This window comes from Andrographis paniculata, unplaced genomic scaffold (assembly GCF_009805555.1).
Source record: "Andrographis paniculata isolate CXL003 unplaced genomic scaffold, ASM980555v1 Contig74END, whole genome shotgun sequence".
NCBI lineage: Eukaryota > Viridiplantae > Streptophyta > Magnoliopsida > Lamiales > Acanthaceae > Andrographis > Andrographis paniculata.
The window spans coordinates 2,174,117-2,194,706 of record NW_026137611.1 but is presented as its reverse complement, the minus strand read 5'-3'; the positions used below and the strand labels follow the sequence as shown (position 1 = coordinate 2,194,706).

General features: G+C 29.9%; 2 protein-coding genes across 2 annotated transcripts; both read right to left on the bottom strand.

Annotated features, from left to right (window-relative positions):
- Window positions 1-15: 15 nt before the first annotated feature.
- Window positions 16-2,868, bottom strand: LOC127266056 (malate dehydrogenase, mitochondrial-like). Its single transcript, XM_051296149.1, has 7 exons — window positions 2,614-2,868; window positions 1,786-1,959; window positions 1,522-1,690; window positions 1,383-1,444; window positions 1,185-1,306; window positions 947-1,064; window positions 16-197 (listed from the first exon to the last, which is right to left on the bottom strand). The coding sequence occupies exons 1-7, from the start codon at window positions 2,866-2,868 to the stop codon at window positions 57-59; spliced, it is 1,041 nt and encodes a 346-aa protein (XP_051152106.1). The 3' UTR covers window positions 16-56.
- Window positions 2,869-16,579: 13,711 nt separating this feature from the next.
- Window positions 16,580-20,590, bottom strand: LOC127266130 (uncharacterized). The gene is made up of 8 exons (XM_051296269.1): window positions 20,483-20,590; window positions 19,593-19,758; window positions 18,692-19,358; window positions 18,172-18,591; window positions 17,941-18,057; window positions 17,752-17,868; window positions 17,065-17,216; window positions 16,580-16,989 (listed from the first exon to the last, which is right to left on the bottom strand). Exons 2-8 carry the CDS (start codon window positions 19,683-19,685, stop codon window positions 16,786-16,788), a joined length of 1,770 nt encoding a protein of 589 aa, XP_051152226.1. The 5' UTR covers window positions 19,686-19,758; window positions 20,483-20,590; the 3' UTR covers window positions 16,580-16,785.

Genomic DNA, 20,590 nt, shown 5'->3' with positions numbered 1-20,590 from the left:
ATTACAGTAGAACATACTAAAAGAAAATATTCATTGGATCATGGATCTGATCGTATTCAATTGTTGCGAACAAATGCAACTCCCTTTTCGATCGAAGCTTTCAGTTCAGGCTTCAGGGCTTCAAGCCGTCGTTGCTCGTAATCGGATAGAGGACCCAACCCGAGGACTTCCTCTACGCCTTTCTTGCCGAGCCTCACCTGTTTAACAAAACTCGACTTTGTTCATATGCTAAAACTAGCGGAATCGTAAAAAATATCACGTCAAATACTAATTTTTCATTTAAAATGTTACGTCAAAAGGATATATATATATATAGATATTTTGTAAAATTGCTCATAATTTTTCTGTGATTTTGAAATTCTACGTAAATTCATCTTATATTTTAAAAATTGTATGGCATTTCCCTAAATTTTCAAAAACGTTACATAAAACCCCACCCTCGTGAAACCTCCGTTGTGTGATGAAAATATGATTTCTTATCTATATTTTTTGCATGGCAGGAGGTTTCATGCAATATTTTTTAAAATTTAAGGGGGTCATGCAAATTTGTTGAAGTAAAATGGAGATTTACACTAAGTTTTGAAATATATAGGAGTTTCATGCAACGTTTTTAAAAGTATAAGGGCTTCCATGCAATTTTGTTGAAGTAACGTGGAGATTTACACTAAGTTTCGAAATCACAGGAGTTTCATGCAACGTTTTTTAAAGTATAAAGAGGTTTCATGCAATTTTCAATGTAAAATGAGAATTTACACTGAGTTTCGAAACCATAAAGATTTATGGGCAATTTTGCTTAGATATTTTGAGAAATTTTAACATATTCATCAATAATAACTTATTTAAGCATATCAAGTCTAACACTAATCTTTCTAACCTATGTACAATATTCAAGTTTCATTAGGCATTCTTAGTTAAATCTAAATGGAATATTTAAGTTTCCACTCACTTTTGATGCAAAGAAAGGTAGCTCGGTCACAGAGGACTGCACGAACGAACATTCCACGACATCCTCGACCCCGTTAAGTCCCTTCAAGCAAGAATCAGCGAATATCGCGCCAGCATAGCTACAGGCATATAAAGTTAATGTCAAGATAAAATCGACTTCTCAAATTCGCCAACAATTGAGCAATGTGCAAACTCGGAACTCTAATGAGCAAAATAGAAATTGAATTAAGTGCGCTTACGCCATTGAGAGCGTAGCCGAACCCTTTCCAGCCTTGGCTTCAACGACTTCAGTTCCTCCTTCTTGAGTTCTTTTTGTAAGAGCTTCGATCTTTTCATCCCCAAGATTTGCTTTAGGTGTGGCCTATTGATCAAACAGGTCCATTTTATTATCTTTCTCAAACAAAATGTGGTGCAATAAGAAACACAGAAGTCAGTACTTGCGAAAACAACGGAAGAATCGTAATTCCAGCATGACCACCAACAACGGGAACATTGACATCTGCCGAACAGAACCCAATCAAATTTCAATTATGCATCAACAAGAATCATTGCCACAAATCGACAATATAGACATACCAGCAACTTTAAGATTCGCCTTTCCGGCATAGAATGTTTTAGCCCTGACCACATCAAGGGTGGTAACACCGAACAGTTTCTTTTCGTCATATACTCCTTTGCTGTTGAAAACTTCGGCAGCGATTGGAACAGTTGAATTTACGGGGTTGCTAATTATATTTACAAGAGCCTGAAATTTATCGAGAGTTCAATTAAAATCTTTCTTACTAGAATCAAATATGTAGCTAAAGAATAACAGAGGTTTTCAAGAAGCAGAATTATTACATTGGGACAATACATGGCAATGCCCTCGCAAAGTGATTTAACAATTCCGGCATTAATTTTGAAGAGATCGTCGCGGGTCATGCCTGGCTTTCGAGGTATACCGGCAGGTATTATAACTAGATCGGAACCTTCCAGAGCTTTCCCTAGATAGTCTTCTGATGCATACCCTTTCACCTGTAAGTATAAGCCATCAATAAAGATATTCTGCTCGGAACATATAATCGAAATAATGCAACAATGTGGACGATTATTGCAACAAAGTGGATGATCGAAACATATGATAGAAATAATGCAAACAAGATGATGAATGATGATCGAAACATATAATCAAAATGGAAACACATGCGTCATCAAAAAAAAGAAAAAAAAAATGGAAACACATGCTCAAAATAATGCACCCAAGCGGATGATCGAAACATATAATCGAAATCGAAAAATAACTGAACAATAAGAACTATACTAAAATTGATAAAAACTAATTTGAAGAAGCAGATAATAACTAAACGGAATTTAAACATTCATCTCAAATCAGCATAACTTAATGCAGACGATCTCCCAATTTCTTCGTCAGAAGCAAAATGGAAAACAGAGGTTTACGAATTCACATCTTATTTCTGGTGATAGATCGAAAATTTGCTTGAACTCGATTGGACAGTGAATTGATTAATAACGATGACGATAGACAATGTGGAAACCCTAGAACTTGAATCAACCTAAATAATTGGACGTGAAGTGCAAAATCCTCATCGAGCACCGAAATGAAACAGCCAACAATCCATCGTAAACCGAAATTCCTTGCGACAAATAGATTGATGAAAAGCGTGGAACCTCGGATCTGGTATTGACATGGCTAACGTCGGCGGCGACGCCGGGGGTGCCGGCGATATCGTAAAGCGCGAGACTCGATACGAGAGGATTCAGCTTGAGTAGAAGAGAGAGCGGCTGGCCGATACCTCCTGCAGCTCCCAAAATGGCGACCTTCCGCGCGGGCGCGGCCTCCGACGAGAACCTCCGCCGCGGAATAAGGGATGCGGAAGCGCCGCCGCCTCTCCTGAGCACCGATCTCAAAAACGCGGCCTTCATCGGTCGGAAATTTTTATGAATGAAATTAATACGGAAACGAAATGGCAAATGGCAAATGGCAAATGGCAATGATGAATGATGATGTATGTTCACTGGTGATTATTTATTAATAAATAATAATTAATAAAATGTTAATATTAATAAAAGATTTCTATATTTTTAATTAAAAAATTTTATTTATACTATTATAAACAATTGGACAATCATTTGTATATTTTATCGATAATGATTAATTATAAACACGAGATATAATTACTAATATGGAGTAAATTAATTCTATAGTCTATTAATATCTTATTGTATACTTATGCACTGATAATTTATTAATATATATATTGTTTAATATTAATTTTTTTGATATATAACATTTTTTTATATATATTTGCTAAATTTTTTTGTCGAATTAAATTCTCAAAAATTCAAATTTAATAATTGTTATAAAAATAATTTATTTAATTTATTTTTCAAAATTTCTTAATTTTTTTATTTAATATAAAATAAATAATGATAATTATATTACGATTTATTCAAAGACAAAACCAAAATAAACCAAAAAATTAAATGAAATGAATATAAATATATACTGATGATTTTTTTTTTTAAAAAAAGAAAATTTTACAAATTATATTCAAAGTAAAATGTTACTTAATTTCTTGAAAGTGCAAGTGATATATTTTATATTTTTTTTTAAAAGACAAATAATAATAATATTCAACCCTTATTTATGTTTAGACATGTCAAATGAAATAAGAAATTAGAAGCTTCAAACCGAAATTGAACGTTTTGAATTACTGTTTTGATTTTGGTTATAGTTTCGAAACCAACGATTTCGGTTTTAAAAAAGTTAGTTTCGAATTGAATCGTCTTTTATATTTTCTAATTTTTCTAAATTTTAATTTTATTAAAAAAAACAATAAATTCAATTTTGTTTTTATTTAAATATGTATATTGTTTATTTATTGTGTAAAAATTATATAAAAAATATTAATTAATTATATTGTTACGGTATAAAAAATAATTAAAATAACAAATCTAATAAGTAGTTAAAATAAATACCAATTATAAAAAATATTAATATATTAGATAATAATATATAATTTAAATTATATATAATTATATAATAAAAATTTATAAAATTTAAAATATGTATCATTACTAAATATTTATTTTTATTAAAATTAATATTATTTTAATTTTATAAATAATTGATATTATAAGAATATTTTTGCCCTAATTCATTATACATTCAAAGCCTGTAGCCGCCCACGCTAGGTTCTTCTTCCTCTAGGTTAATAAATATATTTTTTTAAATAAATAATCTACCAGTTTGAACCGAAAACGGCCGGTCCAGCAGGAATCGGAACCGTTATCGACCGAAACCAAATCTGTTTTGGTCGATAACGGTTTCGGTTTGAAACCGACGAACCGAATACTCTCTGTTTTCGGATTCATTACCGAAAAGACAAATTAAGTTATATTCTATCTCAAAAACATTTTATGTTACCAATTTACTAACTTAGAAAAATCTTCTTTAAAAATTTGAATTCGGATGGCTGAAGCCCAACTTTACTTCAATGAAAGGAAAAATATTTAGGAAAACCGTTAAAAATAATATTGTTTTTTATGCACTCAGAGTCTTACAAGGTTCTATTGACTAAGCATCTTGCTTCCACTCACTAATCAATTTCAGTTTTGATAAAGAGAGGAGTCTTGCTATAAAAGATCTCATAAATAAATATAAATAGATTTGTTGGATTGCTTCGGAGTTTTATTCATAATTAATTTGATTTATCATGGCATCCAAACTTTTTTTTTTTCAAAATGTATAATTTTATTTGTTCTTGCACAGAGTATTCGTATAAAAAATTGAAGAAAGAATAACAAAAATATTTAACGACAACAAATTTTATTCATAACCATAGGAAAACGATACATTGTCAAAAAAATAAGAATAATAGAAAAGAAACTAGGAACTCTTCCAACAAATCTTTATGAACATTATCGCGATTGGCAGAAACTTTAAGAGTAATACTGATGGAATCAGAAAGAACAATAACAGGATTTTTTTTTCTTCTTTTCGACAACCTCTAAAAATGAATCATATGCATTCATCAGTAACTCTTCTTCCAGAAGAATTTGGCTCACATATTGCTTCCCTCAGTATGAAATAAACTGCTTCAATAGCTCTAAAACATCTTTTTCTAAATCAACATGTTGAATCCTCAAACGTTCGTACATGATTTCTAAACTCTTAATGTAAACTTTTTGGAATTGAACTTCCCATGAAAATTCAGTTTTGCATGTCTTAATCTTTGTCTTTGAATGAAAGTCTGCCATAAATTCTTTTTGAATCTTCTTGCAAATTGTCACTTCATATTGTTTCATGAATTTCTTCAGTGTGTATCTTGTGTGGATATAATCATCAAAATATGCGTGCATTTCTCACTTCTTTGTGTTAAAAATCATACCAATCCAGACATGTGATTCAAATAAACTGGAACCACTTTTCCTTCTCAGCGTATAAATCTTGAAGTCATACTTTGTTTTTCAATCCATATTTGGCTAAAAAGTCAGCCCAATTTCTTTCAAAATTAGGAACTGCAATACTATCATATACGCGATTCATTTGAATTCGACAATCGTCTTATTATACTCTTGAATACCCTTAAACTTGAAAGGAAATTTCGACATTATATGCCACAAACAATATCGATGTATAGTGTCTGGCAACACCTCATTTCCTGCTATTTTAATGTTTTCACATTGATCAGTCAATATGTCTTTAGGTCGCACTCATTCATTGCTTGAACCCAGTTTTCAAAAAGTCATTTAATTGAAGTCGAGTCTTCGCGTATCACCAAAGCACACCCTAGCAATATAGACTGACCATGATGATTAATCCCAACAAAAGCTCCAAACAATATTTCATATTTATTAAAAAAATATGTTGTATCAAAGCTCACTTTATCATTGAAGCAAAATAAAATTAAGAATATATAATAATAATAATAATTCTTATGGTAAGTGACGTTTACTGACATACATTATTAACACTAATAAAACTGAAAAAATTAATTATTAATTGCTATTAAAAAATAAAATACATTATTTAGAAAGAGAAGATTATTGATCAATATATAACTATATAATGTTCTATACATATAAGAAATAAAATGATCAAAATGGTTTGAATGAATGGACTAAATTTTAAAATAAAATAAAACTTGTGTTTAGTTATGTTTTGAGAAAAAATTTATGATATTTTTTATTTTTATGTTCTTATTTATCTTTAAAAAAAGAAAAAGAAATATCAATAAATTTACTAACCAACTCAACAACAAATTTGCGATTTAGGTCAACAAGAGCTTGCGCTTGAATATCTTCATTCACGATGTCATCGCTTGAAAATCTTCGTATAGATCATTTTCTTCTAAATCCATACCAAATACATCGTATATAATATTTTTTATATTAATATCCGTATTGATATGTTAAAAATGAAAAAGAGAGTGTTAATTTAAATAGAAGAAATAAAACTATAAAATTAATTGTTAATTGCTATTAAAAAAGATAAAATACATAAAAAAGATATAACTGTTATATTTAATGAGAAAATATTTTTTATATTTTTAGTAAAAAATAAAATTTATTAGCATAAAAAGTAAAAATATAATTGTCACATTTAATAAATAGAGGTACAATAGTGTTTTACTATATTAATACATAATTAGGAAATATTCAACTTGAGAGTGTTATACAAAATAAAAATATGAAATATCTTAAATAATCTTTTTAATAAAATAAATAAATAAAAATTTGATCAATCTTTCATTTTATACTTGTAAAAATTAGGACATACTTTTGTTCTTTGTATATTTTTATTTTTATCTTATTTCAAACAAGTCAATAAAAATGACAAAATAATTCGTCCGAACTTTAAAAAAAAATAATTGAAACTTTATAACCAAAATATATTGGAATAATTTAATATATAAATATACACCTGCACTTACACTTAATATATCAAATATACCCCTATATTGTATTCTCTAACACACCTTGAATTTTCAAATCACACTTAATATATCAAATCTTGAAACTTGATAATCACAGTAAAAAGTTTGATCCAAATACATGGAAAAAAAATGACATATTACTTGTGTCCATCACACGTCAACTTAGTTTAAGTAGGGGTGTCAATTCGTATTCTTGGGTCATGTTCGTGCCGGATTGAGCTATGAGAATAACAAAAAAATTGTCAATCCGAACCTGAAATCTGACCTGAAACCCTAGATCCGAACACGACACGAATTTTTTCAGGTCAGGTTCAGGTTGACCTGAATTAGTTTCAAGTCACCCGAAACCCGAACAAACCCGATACGAATCCGACATGAAACAGACCCGAAAATTTTTTTAAAAAAAATTAAATTGACCTAAAAAATATCATTTTTATTTTAATTTTTATATTATTTTATATTTAAAATAATATAAATATTATAAATTAAAATAATAATAATAAAAATTTCAGGTCAACCTAAAACACGAAACCCAAAACCTAACCTGATTTTTATATTTTAGGTTATCAGGTCAACTCGAAACACGACCCGAACACGACACGAATTTTTTTTCGTTTCAGGTTCGGGTCGACCCGATTTTTTTCAAACCCGAAATACCCAAATCCGAACTTGAAAAATTTCAGGTCGAACGGGTTCGATTTTTCGGATCGATTTTACTTATGACATCCCTAAATTAAAGACACATCAAGTTTGCATTAAGCAACAAAACTACGGCTTGCCAACTATATCTTTCGTCATTGAAATAGTCCTTGGCTTATAAGAGAATCTTACATTTCTAAGCATTGTATTGAATGGCGTGTCATTTCCAATCCTAAGATTGCTCTGTAATCGTATCATGTCAGTTGGGGGCCTAGATGCACTGTCTGTCTTCTTTAAGTTTAAAACTTTGGTTTTTTGCTTGAGAATTAATTTCCTTAAGTATGCTCCTAATAATGTGTGCAACTTTTTCAATTAATATCATGTTATCACTTACAATATTAAACATAATGTAAATAATATCACCTCTGATGGATTGATTGATGGTGTTTCTGGCAAGGTATTTGAACCTTGCCTATATTTAAACCACCTCTTGAGGTTTTTTTTTTTTTTTAATTTCTTTTAGATCATACAAAAAATGGGTATAGATAAAAACATAATAATAAGAAACAAAAGTTGGTAAAAAGAAAATAAAAATAGAATGTAATAATAATAATAATAATACAAAAAAAAAAAAAAAAAACATAATAACATATTCTTCAATAATAATGCTATTTTGTGAAAGAAAAAGGCACACAAGATCCTCGAAGTATCTTATCTTCATGTGTTTCGCACGAACCATTATGTATAAATGTGAATACAAAAATTTTGATAAACATTAAGAATTTTAAATAACATGAACAAATATATTATTATATAATATAGCAAACCTTTTGAAATCTTAAGTTGGGATGTGCCACATTTTGCAACTTCTTTTATTATGATCATGTTGTAAACATATACGACATGTATGTGTCAACCCCCTTCTTGAGGACTTTATGGTATCTAAAATATATTAGCATAAGACCTACGAGTATTTTTTAGTCTTCAAGTACGTTTCTTTACTTGTAGGGGGTCTACAGGGCCAAATGATGATTGCTCATAGTCATAGATACCCGCGGGACTGGATTATTCATAGGACTATAGAATTTTATGTAAGTTTCTTTGCTAAACTATGTATCAACATATTCAAGAGGGTCATAAGGGCTACAATTGAATGACAATAAGGATACCCAACCAACTGAAACATACCACAACTACAGTGTCTCGATGCAAGCTGCACAACATAATTGGATTGTCAATGAACCACCTTAAATTTGCCACCCCCAGCCTAACTTGAATAACAATGACGACTTTCTCTTCGTTGTATTTCCACTTTCTTGACAATATTTGGATAAATAGCACATTTGTATCTTTGCATGCCCTCCCTCTTGATTGGAATACGTATCATACACTTCTTTCGAATCCATTCAAAAATGTCAATGATAGGAAGGTCATGTGCTTTCATAATGTAATTCTTGAATGATTAAGTTATATTGTTCACCAATACATCACATTTTGTCATTGTATGAAAGTATGCACGAGTCCATTGATCCTCCGGTATGTTCATCAACCACTCAAAATCATTCTTTGCATCACCCACCTTTTGGTTACATTTAAGAATTTCATTCATTATTTTCTCATGTTCATTTACATTATAAGTAGATGCAGCTTTTCAAAACAACCTCTTCAATTCCATTCCTTTGCTATTGCCTCGACTAGCCCCTTTTTTCTCACTAATGAAAACCCAAACATCCACACTTGGTTCTTCAATATCCCAAAGAAGTAAGTTCAAACACCATTTCCAACTATCGTACTTTTCAATTTCAATAAAAACAACAACAACCAGATAGATGTTGTCATTACCATCCCTACTAACTGCACAAAGAAGCTGACTTTTGTACATACCTTTCAAAAAACAACCATCTAAATCAATAATTGGCCTACACCCGGACTTAAAACCATCACTTAAAGGTTTCAAACATATATACATCATTCGCAAAATTGGTGGATTCAAGCCTCGGTCAACATGTAAAATATAAGAACTCTATGGGTGCCCTTTACAATTGTGTGGCAGTAGTCGTAAAGTCTTGCATATTGTTTCTTAACATCTCCTCTAAGTAATTCAAGGGCATGTTGTATTGCACGATAAACTTTAAATTTACTAACATCAACATTTCGTCTGATCTTTCTTCGCAAGGATTCAATGAATTCATTTGAATTATCTTTTAGATGGTTCATGACCCTTTTCGCCAAATACATATACCCAGTGACGGATCTACACAATTTTATATAGTTCATGACCCTTTTCTTTTTTTAATATAAAAAATAAAATAAAATTTTATAAATATGATATTTGCCCCCTTTCAAAAAAATCGCCAAACAGGTCAACTATAATTCCATTTGATCACTTTTATAATATAATATAAAATGAAATAAATTTTAATTATAAATATATTATAAAAAATTAAAGTAAAACAAAAAATTATTTTAAACCTAATTTAACCCATTTTTATCCATCCGTTCGTCTTCTCGTTTTTCTTTCTTTCTTTTTCTTAATTTTTAATTTTCATTTTTTTTCTTCTATTTCAACAAAATTGTTCTTTTTTATTTTCTTCTTCTTTATCTATCGGTTATTGGTTTGTTGCATTAAGAGAAATTGAAGAAAACAGATGAATACTGGATAGTCGGATTGAAAAGAACTCAAGGTTAGATTCTAAATTTTTTTTTTATCATTTGAGAAATCATGCTATTAGAATTTAGAAGTGCAGATTTTATTTCAAAATTGAAGTGATGAAGTCAGTATTATGATTTGGGTTTATTTTTGAAATTTACTATTTGTTTAAAAAGTAGATTTTATTTTATTTATGCAGTCCTAATTTTTTTATTTCTTGAAAGTAGACTTAATTATTTTCCATTGTTGCATATATATATATATATATATTCGTTGTATTTTTATTTTATTATTTTAATGTTTGAAATTATTATATTTTAAGTGCAGGTTATTAGAACAAAAAATAATTGTTATGGAACGATTTTTTACACCAATTTCTAAAAAATCGAAGACGGCATCTTCTCCATCGAATCCTTTAAGTGCTCCGGTTGATAATGTGGTCGGTAATGTTGAAGACAAAATTAAAATTTCAACGGGAGTTGAATTATCCGATGATGACATAATTGGGGATCCTGGATTTCGAAAATCAATTGAGAGTTATCTGGTTAATATGAGAGAAGAATTAAGAAGGCGTTATTTGACAAAAGGCCCTTGCCAACCACATGAATTTATTTATCCACAGACTAACTTTGGTGGGTTAATGAGATCATTCCGAAAGCAGTGGTTTGAAGAATTTCATTGGCTGGAATATAGTGTTGCTAAAGATGCAGCATTGCTAAAGATGCATCATTTTGCTAAGTGTGTTACTTGTTTGGAAAAGGGTGGTAAATTTGGAGACAATATATTTACAGAAATTGTTTTAAGAATTGGAAAAAACACTAAAAAAAAATAGTATATTTGTAACGGAATTCCGTCACTAAAGATCACGTAGCTAACGTAATTCCATCATTAATTCCGTCTCTAATATAATTAGTAACGGAAAAAGTGAATTTAATTACGAAAAAATCTCGTTACAAAAATGATATTTTCTTGTAGTGAAAGCTAAAGAGAAATTTCGTGAACACGAAGGAGGTCAAGGCAGTATGCATCGTTATGCAAAAATCATATATGTTGGGTTTAAAAATCAAGGGCAAAATATTGATTTTATGCTCTCACATCAAAGTAAACAAGATGAGATTGATTATCGAGATAGATTAGCAACAATAGTGGACATGGTTCGGTTTCTTTTAGAGGGAGGTTTGGCTTTTCGAGGATCCGATGAATCAGTTGGTTCATTGCATCCAGGTAATTAATTATTATTTTATTTATACATTATTAACATTATTTATTACATTATATATTTATAATGTCTATCTTATTTGTAGGTAATTTTATTGAGCTTTTGAAATGAGAATGTCATCGGCATCCGCAAATAAATATATTGATGAACTCAAATGCTCCAGGAAATAGTCAATTAACCTCTCCTAAAATTCAAAAGGAAATTACTAATGCTTGTGCAACCGAGGTAAGACAAGCTATTGTTAATGAGATTGGTAGCAAATATTTTTCGCTTTTGATTGATGAAGCTCGAGATAGTTCAATAAAAGAGCAAATATCTATAATTTTGAGATTTGTTAATGATCGTGGAGAGGTGATAGAGAGATTTCTTGGAATGATGCATGTAACTGATACTTCTGCATAGTCATTGAAAAATGCGATTGATGAATTTTTTGCAAAGAATGCGCTTTCGTTGTCTAAGGTTCGAGCTCAAGGTTATGATGGAGCCTCTAATATGAGTGGTAGGATTAATGGTTTAAAACAAAAAATTTTGGATGAAAATAAGCAAGCACACTATGTTCATTGTTTTGCTCACCGACTTCAATTAGTGATTGTGACATCTTTAAAGAATAATGGAATAGTCGGTAATTTTTTCGATTATCTTGTGATGATTGTGAATGTAGTTGGGGTATCATCTAAAAGAAAAGACGATCTTTTACAAAGACACTACGAAAATCTTGTTGAGGGTATAAAAAGTGGTGATATTAGCACCGGAAAGGGGAAAAATCAAGAAAAAACTCTAGTTCGACCTAGTGATACTCGTTGGGGTTCTCATTTGAAAACAATTTCAAGAGTTCTAGATATATGAGATGCAATGATTGATGTGCTTGAAGTTATATTCAATGATGGAGTTGATCTCAAAAGTAAATCTGCTTTGAGTTTGGTTGAGAAAATGGTAACATTTGATTTTGTATTCATTGCTCATTTAATGATGCAATTGTTGTAAAAAACAAATATGTTATCAAAGAATTTTCAATAAAAGAATCAGAACATAGGTAATATTTTAATTCTTGTTGAAGGTGTGAAGAATGACTTGAATAATTATAGGAATAATTATGGTTGGGAGGAGTTGTTTGAGAAAGTCACTGCATTTTGTTCGAAACATAATATTGGTGTGTCGAATATGAAAATTGTTCAACAGGTTGATATATTTTTTGAGGTATATTTTTCTGCTTTGTTTGATATTAACATATATATATATTTATGAATCATTGGTTTAATTTTTATAATTATAGGTTGTTGATCGTCTTATTCAAGAGATGAATAATCGCTTTACAGAGTCAAGTTCGTAGTGCATAGCATGCTTAAGCCCTAAAGACTCATTTTCAAATTTTGATCAAAAGCGACTACTTCGTCTTACTGAATTATATTCGGATGATTTCAATTCAAGGGAAAAATGTGAATTGGAAGAACAACTCAAGCTATTCATTACATTTGTTAAATCATCTTCACCTTTCTCGGGATTGGAAAATATTGGAGATTTGGCAAAAAAGATAGTTGCTATGGAATGACACACAACTTATAGGTTAGTGTATCGACTTATTGAGTTGGCATTCATTTTACCCGTTACGACAGCTACAGTTGAAACATCATTCTCCACGATGAAAATTATTAAGAATGACTTGCGCACCAAGATAGGAGACGAATTTTTGACAGATTGTTTGGTATGTTACATTGAGAAAGAAGTTTTTGTGAAAATTGAAAACGATGTTATTATGAAGCGATTTCAAAGTATGGGACATCGAAGACATAAATTGCTCTCTTAATACTTCTAGTTTATGGCATTAACTTTTGTCGAAGATAAAATTATTTTATTATTTTGGTTTTATTTATTTATTGATTTATTATTTATTGACTATTAAAAATTTTGACAGGTATTTGGCCCCCCTTACATTCCAAAATTGGTTCCGTTACTGCATATACCACTCTACAACCATAATATTGTGTTAAAAAATTATTTCATCAAAACACATATGAAATAATAATAATAATAATAATAACCATAAATATATGTAATTACATAATAACACTTGAAGTATGTTGTGAGTTTTTTGTCATGGATGCACAAGTATGTTTTCTCTTAAAAGTTTTTATTTGAAAAGTATTCCCTTTTATTATACTTAAGCACGAATGGACCAATCACATCCATTCTTTTAAATTGCACTAACCACATATTTTTCATTCTTGAGATACTTTAAGTTTCATTTTCTTAAAACAGCTCAATCTTTCAAAAAAATTTTTAAATTTTTCAAAATCAATCGAAAAAAATAAAAAAGATAAATTTCTCTATAATCACAAACAAACACGCACTTGCCTCAAGATGCAATAAGTTGATGGACTCTCGGTGTAAATAAATAAATAAACGATACATATCTCTAAAAATTTAGGTGAAACGGTCATTTTCACGATCTAATATGATATCAAAGTCTTAGATCTTAACTGCACCCTTTCTAATTCAAATCTTCTTCTATTTATATATTTATACATATATATATTAAGGTTTCGTATGTATAGATAAAGTTTTTTTTTTTTTTCTTTTTATGTGATTTGAAAAATTTGTTTGATTTAGTTGATAAATATTTAAAAAATATCTGAATTTCAAAAGTTGTTTATTTGTTTATTATTGTTAAATATATATTATTTTCTTATTATTTTTTATATATAAAATTTTCAAATTAATTTTTTTAATTTAAAAATTGTCAAAATTATGAGAATGCATAAATTAAAATGTCATATCAAATATATATATATACTACCTTGTAGTCCGTGCTATGCACTGGTATTTTAATATTAATTATATAATTTTATTAATTTTCTATCAACTTATTTACTTTTTTAAAATATAAAAAAAATAACATTTTAAAAAATCATATATTAATTAATAAATGGTGTGTTTATATATTACGTTTTTAGTGTGTGTTTGTTTGGAGGTTTGGATTTTGACTTGAGATTTGAATATAAAACTTTTAAATTAGAATAGTTATATGATGTGATATAATAAATATTGATCTAATATTTTGAATGTAAAATTAATTTTTAAAACAATATATATAAAAAAAAAGCGTTTAATTTGATATTTTTGGGGAAAAAAAATTTATATTAATAGTGAAAATTCTTCAAAATCTTTGAAAACAAATATATTCAGTTAAAATAGAGATTCACTCCCTCTCTTTTTAAAGGAGTCCTTTTGATTTTGTAATAAATTAAAAAAGAATACTTCTTCCATCCCGAAACTAAATATTCATTTGCTTTTTGCACCTAGTTTTAGAAATATTAATATTATATTAGGATATAATAGGAATAAAGTATAAATGACTAAAATAACTTTATTAGTATGTGTGATATAAAGGTAATGACATTTGTGTAATATATTGTAAGTTATAAGGGTATTTGTAATGTTAGATAGATAGTACGATTACTAAAAAAATTGATACTTTGTTATGGGACGGACTAAAATGGAAAAATAGATACTTTGTTATGGGACGGAGGGAGTAATATTTTATTGGTTACTGTAAGTGTACACGAGATTTTAACATTTTTGCCTTTTGACTTTTTGTATAAAATAATTATATGTGTAATGATATATATGTGTAATTTAAGTAAAAATTAAAAATTATTTTGTATGAATGTATGATTAGTATTTCTAAAATAAGAAATGAATATTTTGAAATAAGACAAACGAGAATAGTAAAAATTGTAATTTGAATTGAAACGGAAACGGAAAGAGTAAAATAAAATAAAAGTGAAATTAATATTAATATTGTCCATGGTGGATCATACACTCTTCAAAGATATATTAATATACTCTTCAAATATATATTAATATGGTTAATATGATATGATACTAATCATTATTACTTTTTATTGTTAGAAGTACTTTCATACAAAATATAACATTATATATTATTGTTTTAATGACCTATTTTTATAAAAATAGTTTAAAAATTAAAAATAATTAATTTAATATTATCTTTCTTAAATATGGAGTTCTAAAATTTTTATAATATAGATTATTATATTTATAATAATTATATTATGAAATTAGTTTTTTGTTGAAAATTATGTGAGATAAAGTATATATGGTCATATAATATTCAAATATATATTAATATGATAATTATGATTTGTTTTTAAAAATTGATGTGGGACAAAATATCATAATTATTAGTATGATTCACCTTTACACTAATTAGAAAAAATAAAAATAAAAACTTTCCTAAATTAATATTATTGTTGCAAGAAATTTGAGATAAAATATAATTTTATAAATAATAATTAATATAACTTACTCTTATAAAAATTATAGTATATAACCCACTTGTTGAAATTTAATTTTGTCCAAATTACTTCCTTAGAATATATATATATAATTCCAAAATTTTATACATTTCAAATTAGATTTTAAATTCAAAATTATTAAAGAAGATAAAAAATAATACTACTACAAAAATAAACATATGGTTCCAAATTCAAATTTTAAATTTTAAATTATTTGGAAAAAAAGATATAAAATAAATAAAAATGAAATAAAACAAGAAAAAATATGAGACTAATTTGAAAGAAAAAATAGTAAAAAATAATGAAACAAAAAAAATTACTATAAATGAGGATATAATTAAAACAAAAATTTAAAACTCAATTCTAAAAAAATATATATATATATAAATAATATTATATATTTTTTGTTTATTAAAAGTAAAGATAAATTTTATTTAAAGATAAAAAAGAGAAGGGACAAAAATATTTAAAAAAATAGATAATTTGCTAAAAGAGTAGAAGGAGTATGTTAATTTTAAAATAATCACATAAATTCAATTATTTTTAATTATGTATAATTGTATTATATATACTTAATTTATTTATATAAAAAAATATATCATAGAGTCTATTGCAATTGAATTTAATATATAAAATAATTTTTCATAAAAATAGATATTCATATTAATTATATTATCATTGAATATTTCTGAAACAATCGTATCTGAGTTATATTAAGATCTAAAGTAAGTAAATAAATTAAAATAGATTATTCATTCAAATTTTACACTTCGTTATTCCATCTATTATAATTTTACTAATTCTAACCTAAAATATTCTTTTTTGTATTCTTCATACAATTCTATATAGATCATGTAAAAACACAAAATCAAAAAATCAAAACTTTTTAGACAAATATTAATCAAGCAAATATTTCAAATATGTATCTCAATCAAGTCGTGCATATAAACTTTCTTGAGTTTCATCAATAGCATTCTTCGAAAAAATTATGCTCGTCACCAAATTGAGCTCTAAATACCAACTATATGTAGGCAAAAATAAATAAATAAATATACAATGATTTTCAAAACGTACCCGTTAGATTAGTTCCCAGTCGGGATCGGGCGTTTCCTGAGATGGCTGTGTCCCGATGGCGTGGAGATGTATGCCGGGAGAAGAGGACACGGGGCATGGGTCGAACTGTAAGCTTGACTCATTGTCAATGTCCTCGTACAGTATGGACAAGTGCTTGTATTCATTGGATACTCTCTTATGGTAAGTGAGGGCGTCCTGTATTAAATTCTGGGGAAGATATCGTGTTTGTCAAACAACTTGTTCGAATGATTAAGATGACTCAAGAGTAACAAGTGTCGGTACCTTATAATATCTGAAGCCTTTTCTTCTATGGGAGATGAATTGGGTAGTAAGGATAGGATTGAAGATGGCTTTTTGTTCACAGCACTTGGTGTTTGAGGTAAGATCGATGCTTTCCATGTTGAGATCATCGATGCCAAATACATATTGGCTCCCTGGTTAATGAATGCAGTCGACATCCATGAAAATCTAGTCGAATTGAAAAGAGAAAAGGAAAAGGCACGAGGAAACCGTACAAAACTAGAAATTGATAAAACGTTCGATCATAACATAGCATGCAAGCAGAGAATGGACTCATCAGAGATTTAGAATCAAGTTTCATTTTTTTTATCAAACAAGCCGACTCGATTTATAATAGCACGTTTTAGAGAACATTTAAATTAAATCCCCTAAATTTATACGGTTGTATAAATCTGTCAAATTTCAATCCATTATTCTCATAACACCTTGAGCATTAAAGTTGATGAAAAAACAAAATTGTCGTGTGAGCACACTACAACGTTCGACTAGAAAAAAAAAAGGAAATAATTATAGGAGTTAAGCCGGATTTTGCTGTGTTTTCACTAAGAACAGTTGTGCTCGAATAGCTAAGTTACTAAGATAGAATTGAGGGTAGGACAAAAATAATTAATCGAATAATTATATCCTTTGCATTAGAGGATCATAACTCAGGGAATCAGGCAATCGTACCAATATTTGAGGAAGGCATCAATAGCTTTGAGTCACCGTTTTGGGGCTGTTGCTTGTGTCTGCTTTCAGACGAACCAACTTCCAGCTTTGATGTATTAATCCAGGAAACATTTTTTTCTGCCAAAGTTAAAGTTACTAGTGCAGAACTCCTATCAAATCAAGAAACATAAAACCATCTGAAAAGCGTACCAATTTTAGAGGATAGCATCAAAATTTTTGAGTCGCCATTTTGGGGCTGCTGCTTGTGTCTGATTTCAGACAAACCAGCTTCCAGCTTTGATGCATTGATCCGGGAAGCATTTTTCTCTGCCAAAGTAAACATTAGTAGCGCAGAACCTATCATAAATCATGAAACGAATGGAAAGAGGAGCAATCATTGTATTCAATTAGGATTGACGAAAGAAATCAATATGTACCAACCATTTAACTCCGAGATAAAAAGAGTGGGAAATGCATCCACGGCCCTGGTATCATCAGCCACACCTTCCAAGGGAGTTGAGCTATTGTAAGCACAGGGGTGAAACTCTTGATGGAAGTGTTCGGTATCTTTGACATTTATCATAGAGTCTGCAGATTTAGATCTCAAACAATCACGGGACTTCATGGGGTTGGATGATTGGATGGAGCTCGATGACTCAAAGTTCTCATCTTTAGTTGAAAAGCTCTGGGAGAACAGAGTCCCATCTGATCCCAATGATCTGTCAGCTGCATTGCTAGTGGAAGGCAGAGGTGAATCCATTGTCAGGAGTTCGAGTTCATTAAACTCAACAGCTGAAGTTTCTGAAGGTGCAGATCCACTTCTATTATCATCAGAAACAGAGGAACGAGTCGGCGAATCTGCTGTCAAGGATGCACAAGTTTTATCAGCTGAAATTAGATAACAATGCTAATTAAACTATATTTAAGTAGGGATTTATTTTCCCTGCCATTGGCAACTTACGTGTGGATCCACAGACACCAACAGAAACATTAGATGGAGATCCAATGTCATCAGAAGAGCTATGGCAAGTGATAGTTTCTTTCTTTAAAGTTTCAAGCTCGGGAAAATAATCCATGTTGAGATTGGAAACCTTGAGATCTTCACCAGATGTTTGTATTTCATGAGAAGAAGGAACAGGCAGAGAATCTGATACCCATGAAGAATTGGTACGACCATCATCAGATATTTCAGCACATATACCCTTACTAGAACTTGATCTAGCAGTTAGCTGCATTGAATTCTTAGTGTTATCATCATGTGGATCTATGTCATTGCCATCTTCTCTAAACTGCGGATTACTTTCCTCTTCTTGGGATTCATCTGTAGACGGGTTCCCGGTAGATTGCATTCCTTGGCCAAGTTCATTTTGTAGTTGTGCATCCGAATTTCTTGTAGTATCACTACACTTTTTGTATGCAGATAAGTGGTTTTCTTTAACACAGACCGGCTCCGCCCTGAAGTCTAGAACTGAACTTGCATAATCTGGAATTTCAAATTGTTGGCAGTCCATAGATTGTGATTTGGATTTCACAGTGTCCCCAGAAGGTGGAGTAATATCTTGTGCGGCATTAGAGTAAAATCTTTGCACCTGGTTCTCAACGAATTTCACGGTGTCGTGTCCAATAGGCTGCAATTTTGCACAAATTAGAAAAAGAAATCCATTGGCTAAGCCTCCCTACTTATGTAAGCAACATCGCTGAATTTCCCGAAAGAAATTTGAAGAACATACACTACAGGAACATAGGGCTACACAGAAACATGGCAACTTCTTTGTCATAATTAGCGTAAATTATTGTAAAAATAGAGCTGTTCACACCAATACACAATATGATGATGAAAAATGAAAGATCGGAGACATTACCTTACTGATTAAATCATCAACATCATGACAAATAGACTCGAACCGGTGGTATATGTTGCCAGCCCAAGATTTGCCTTTCAATGTGAAATCCATTTCAAGACCTAAGATGTTTCGAAAAGTCGAATCAAGATGGTTCCAATATGCAAGCAGGAGTGACACCAAACCCCTACAGTATGGTTAAACCAGAAAGCATTGAGATAATAAATCTTCATTAAGAACTCAGGAAATAACAACAACAACAATAACGATAATAGTAATAATCAAAGAAAAGTTATCAACTAAAAGTAATGAATCTTCATCAAAATCAACCAAATTTCCATAACCACAAAAGATGAAAAAACTAATTGAACTTGAATACTATAATCCCCTATATGCACAGAAGGAAAAATCCTAACAGCACCAAATATTATACGAACAAATCATCAAATCACAACCATAAGTTCACCTTCGAAACAACCACCATAAATCAAGCAACCAGGACACTAAGCCCAACCACAACAACTATAAACACGATGATCACACAAGCTTAAATTACGCGATTCACTCGGAAAACGATCAACAAATTCGAAACAGAATTCACAAATCTCCGCATGAAAAAAAAAAAAGAAAAAGCTTCCCCCCTTCCAAACTACACCGCTCCAGAATATAAATAAATTCCATCAATTTGAAAGCAGATTCTCGCACCTGAATCACTCTTTCAACTCCTCAAACTTTCTCTTCCCTTCCTTTCAAACTAGAACAGCAAAGAAGCGAAAGTTTCTATCCCCACAATCCTACGCTGATCATCCAAAATTCACCAATTTAACGCAACAGGAACAAAATAAAACCGAAATTCTCAGAAATCTCATATAGGAGACAAGAATTCCTAGAGTAAGAGAAGAAGCAGAAACCAGATTTTGACACCCGCCGGCAGGAGATGAGCGGCGGCGGCGGCGGCGGGGCCGCGGCGGAAGAGGAATATATGTTCCCCACACGTGCTTTGCGGTCTGGTGAGTGTA

What these genes read in the sequence shown, in the direction of transcription:
- LOC127266056 (XM_051296149.1), bottom strand. Translation starts at nt 2,868, where the DNA reads ATGAAGGCCGCGTTTTTGAGATCGGTGCTCAGGAGAGGCGGCGGCGCT. An exon ending in TTCTTCCGTTGTTTTCGCAA is followed by an intron (nt 1,307 to 1,382) that starts GTACTGACTTCT and finishes TTTGATCAATAG; the next exon opens with GCCACACCTAAAGCAAATCT. An exon ending in TACCTTTCTTTGCATCAAAA is followed by an intron (nt 198 to 946) that starts GTGAGTGGAAAC and finishes TTTGTTAAACAG; the next exon opens with GTGAGGCTCGGCAAGAAAGG.
- LOC127266130 (XM_051296269.1), bottom strand. Translation starts at nt 19,685, where the DNA reads ATGGATTTCACATTGAAAGGCAAATCTTGGGCTGGCAACATATACCAC. An exon ending in TGGTGTCTGTGGATCCACAC is followed by an intron (nt 18,592 to 18,691) that starts GTAAGTTGCCAA and finishes CATCCTTGACAG; the next exon opens with CAGATTCGCCGACTCGTTCC. An exon ending in GATGCTATCCTCTAAAATTG is followed by an intron (nt 17,869 to 17,940) that starts GTACGCTTTTCA and finishes TAACTTTGGCAG; the next exon opens with AAAAAAATGTTTCCTGGATT.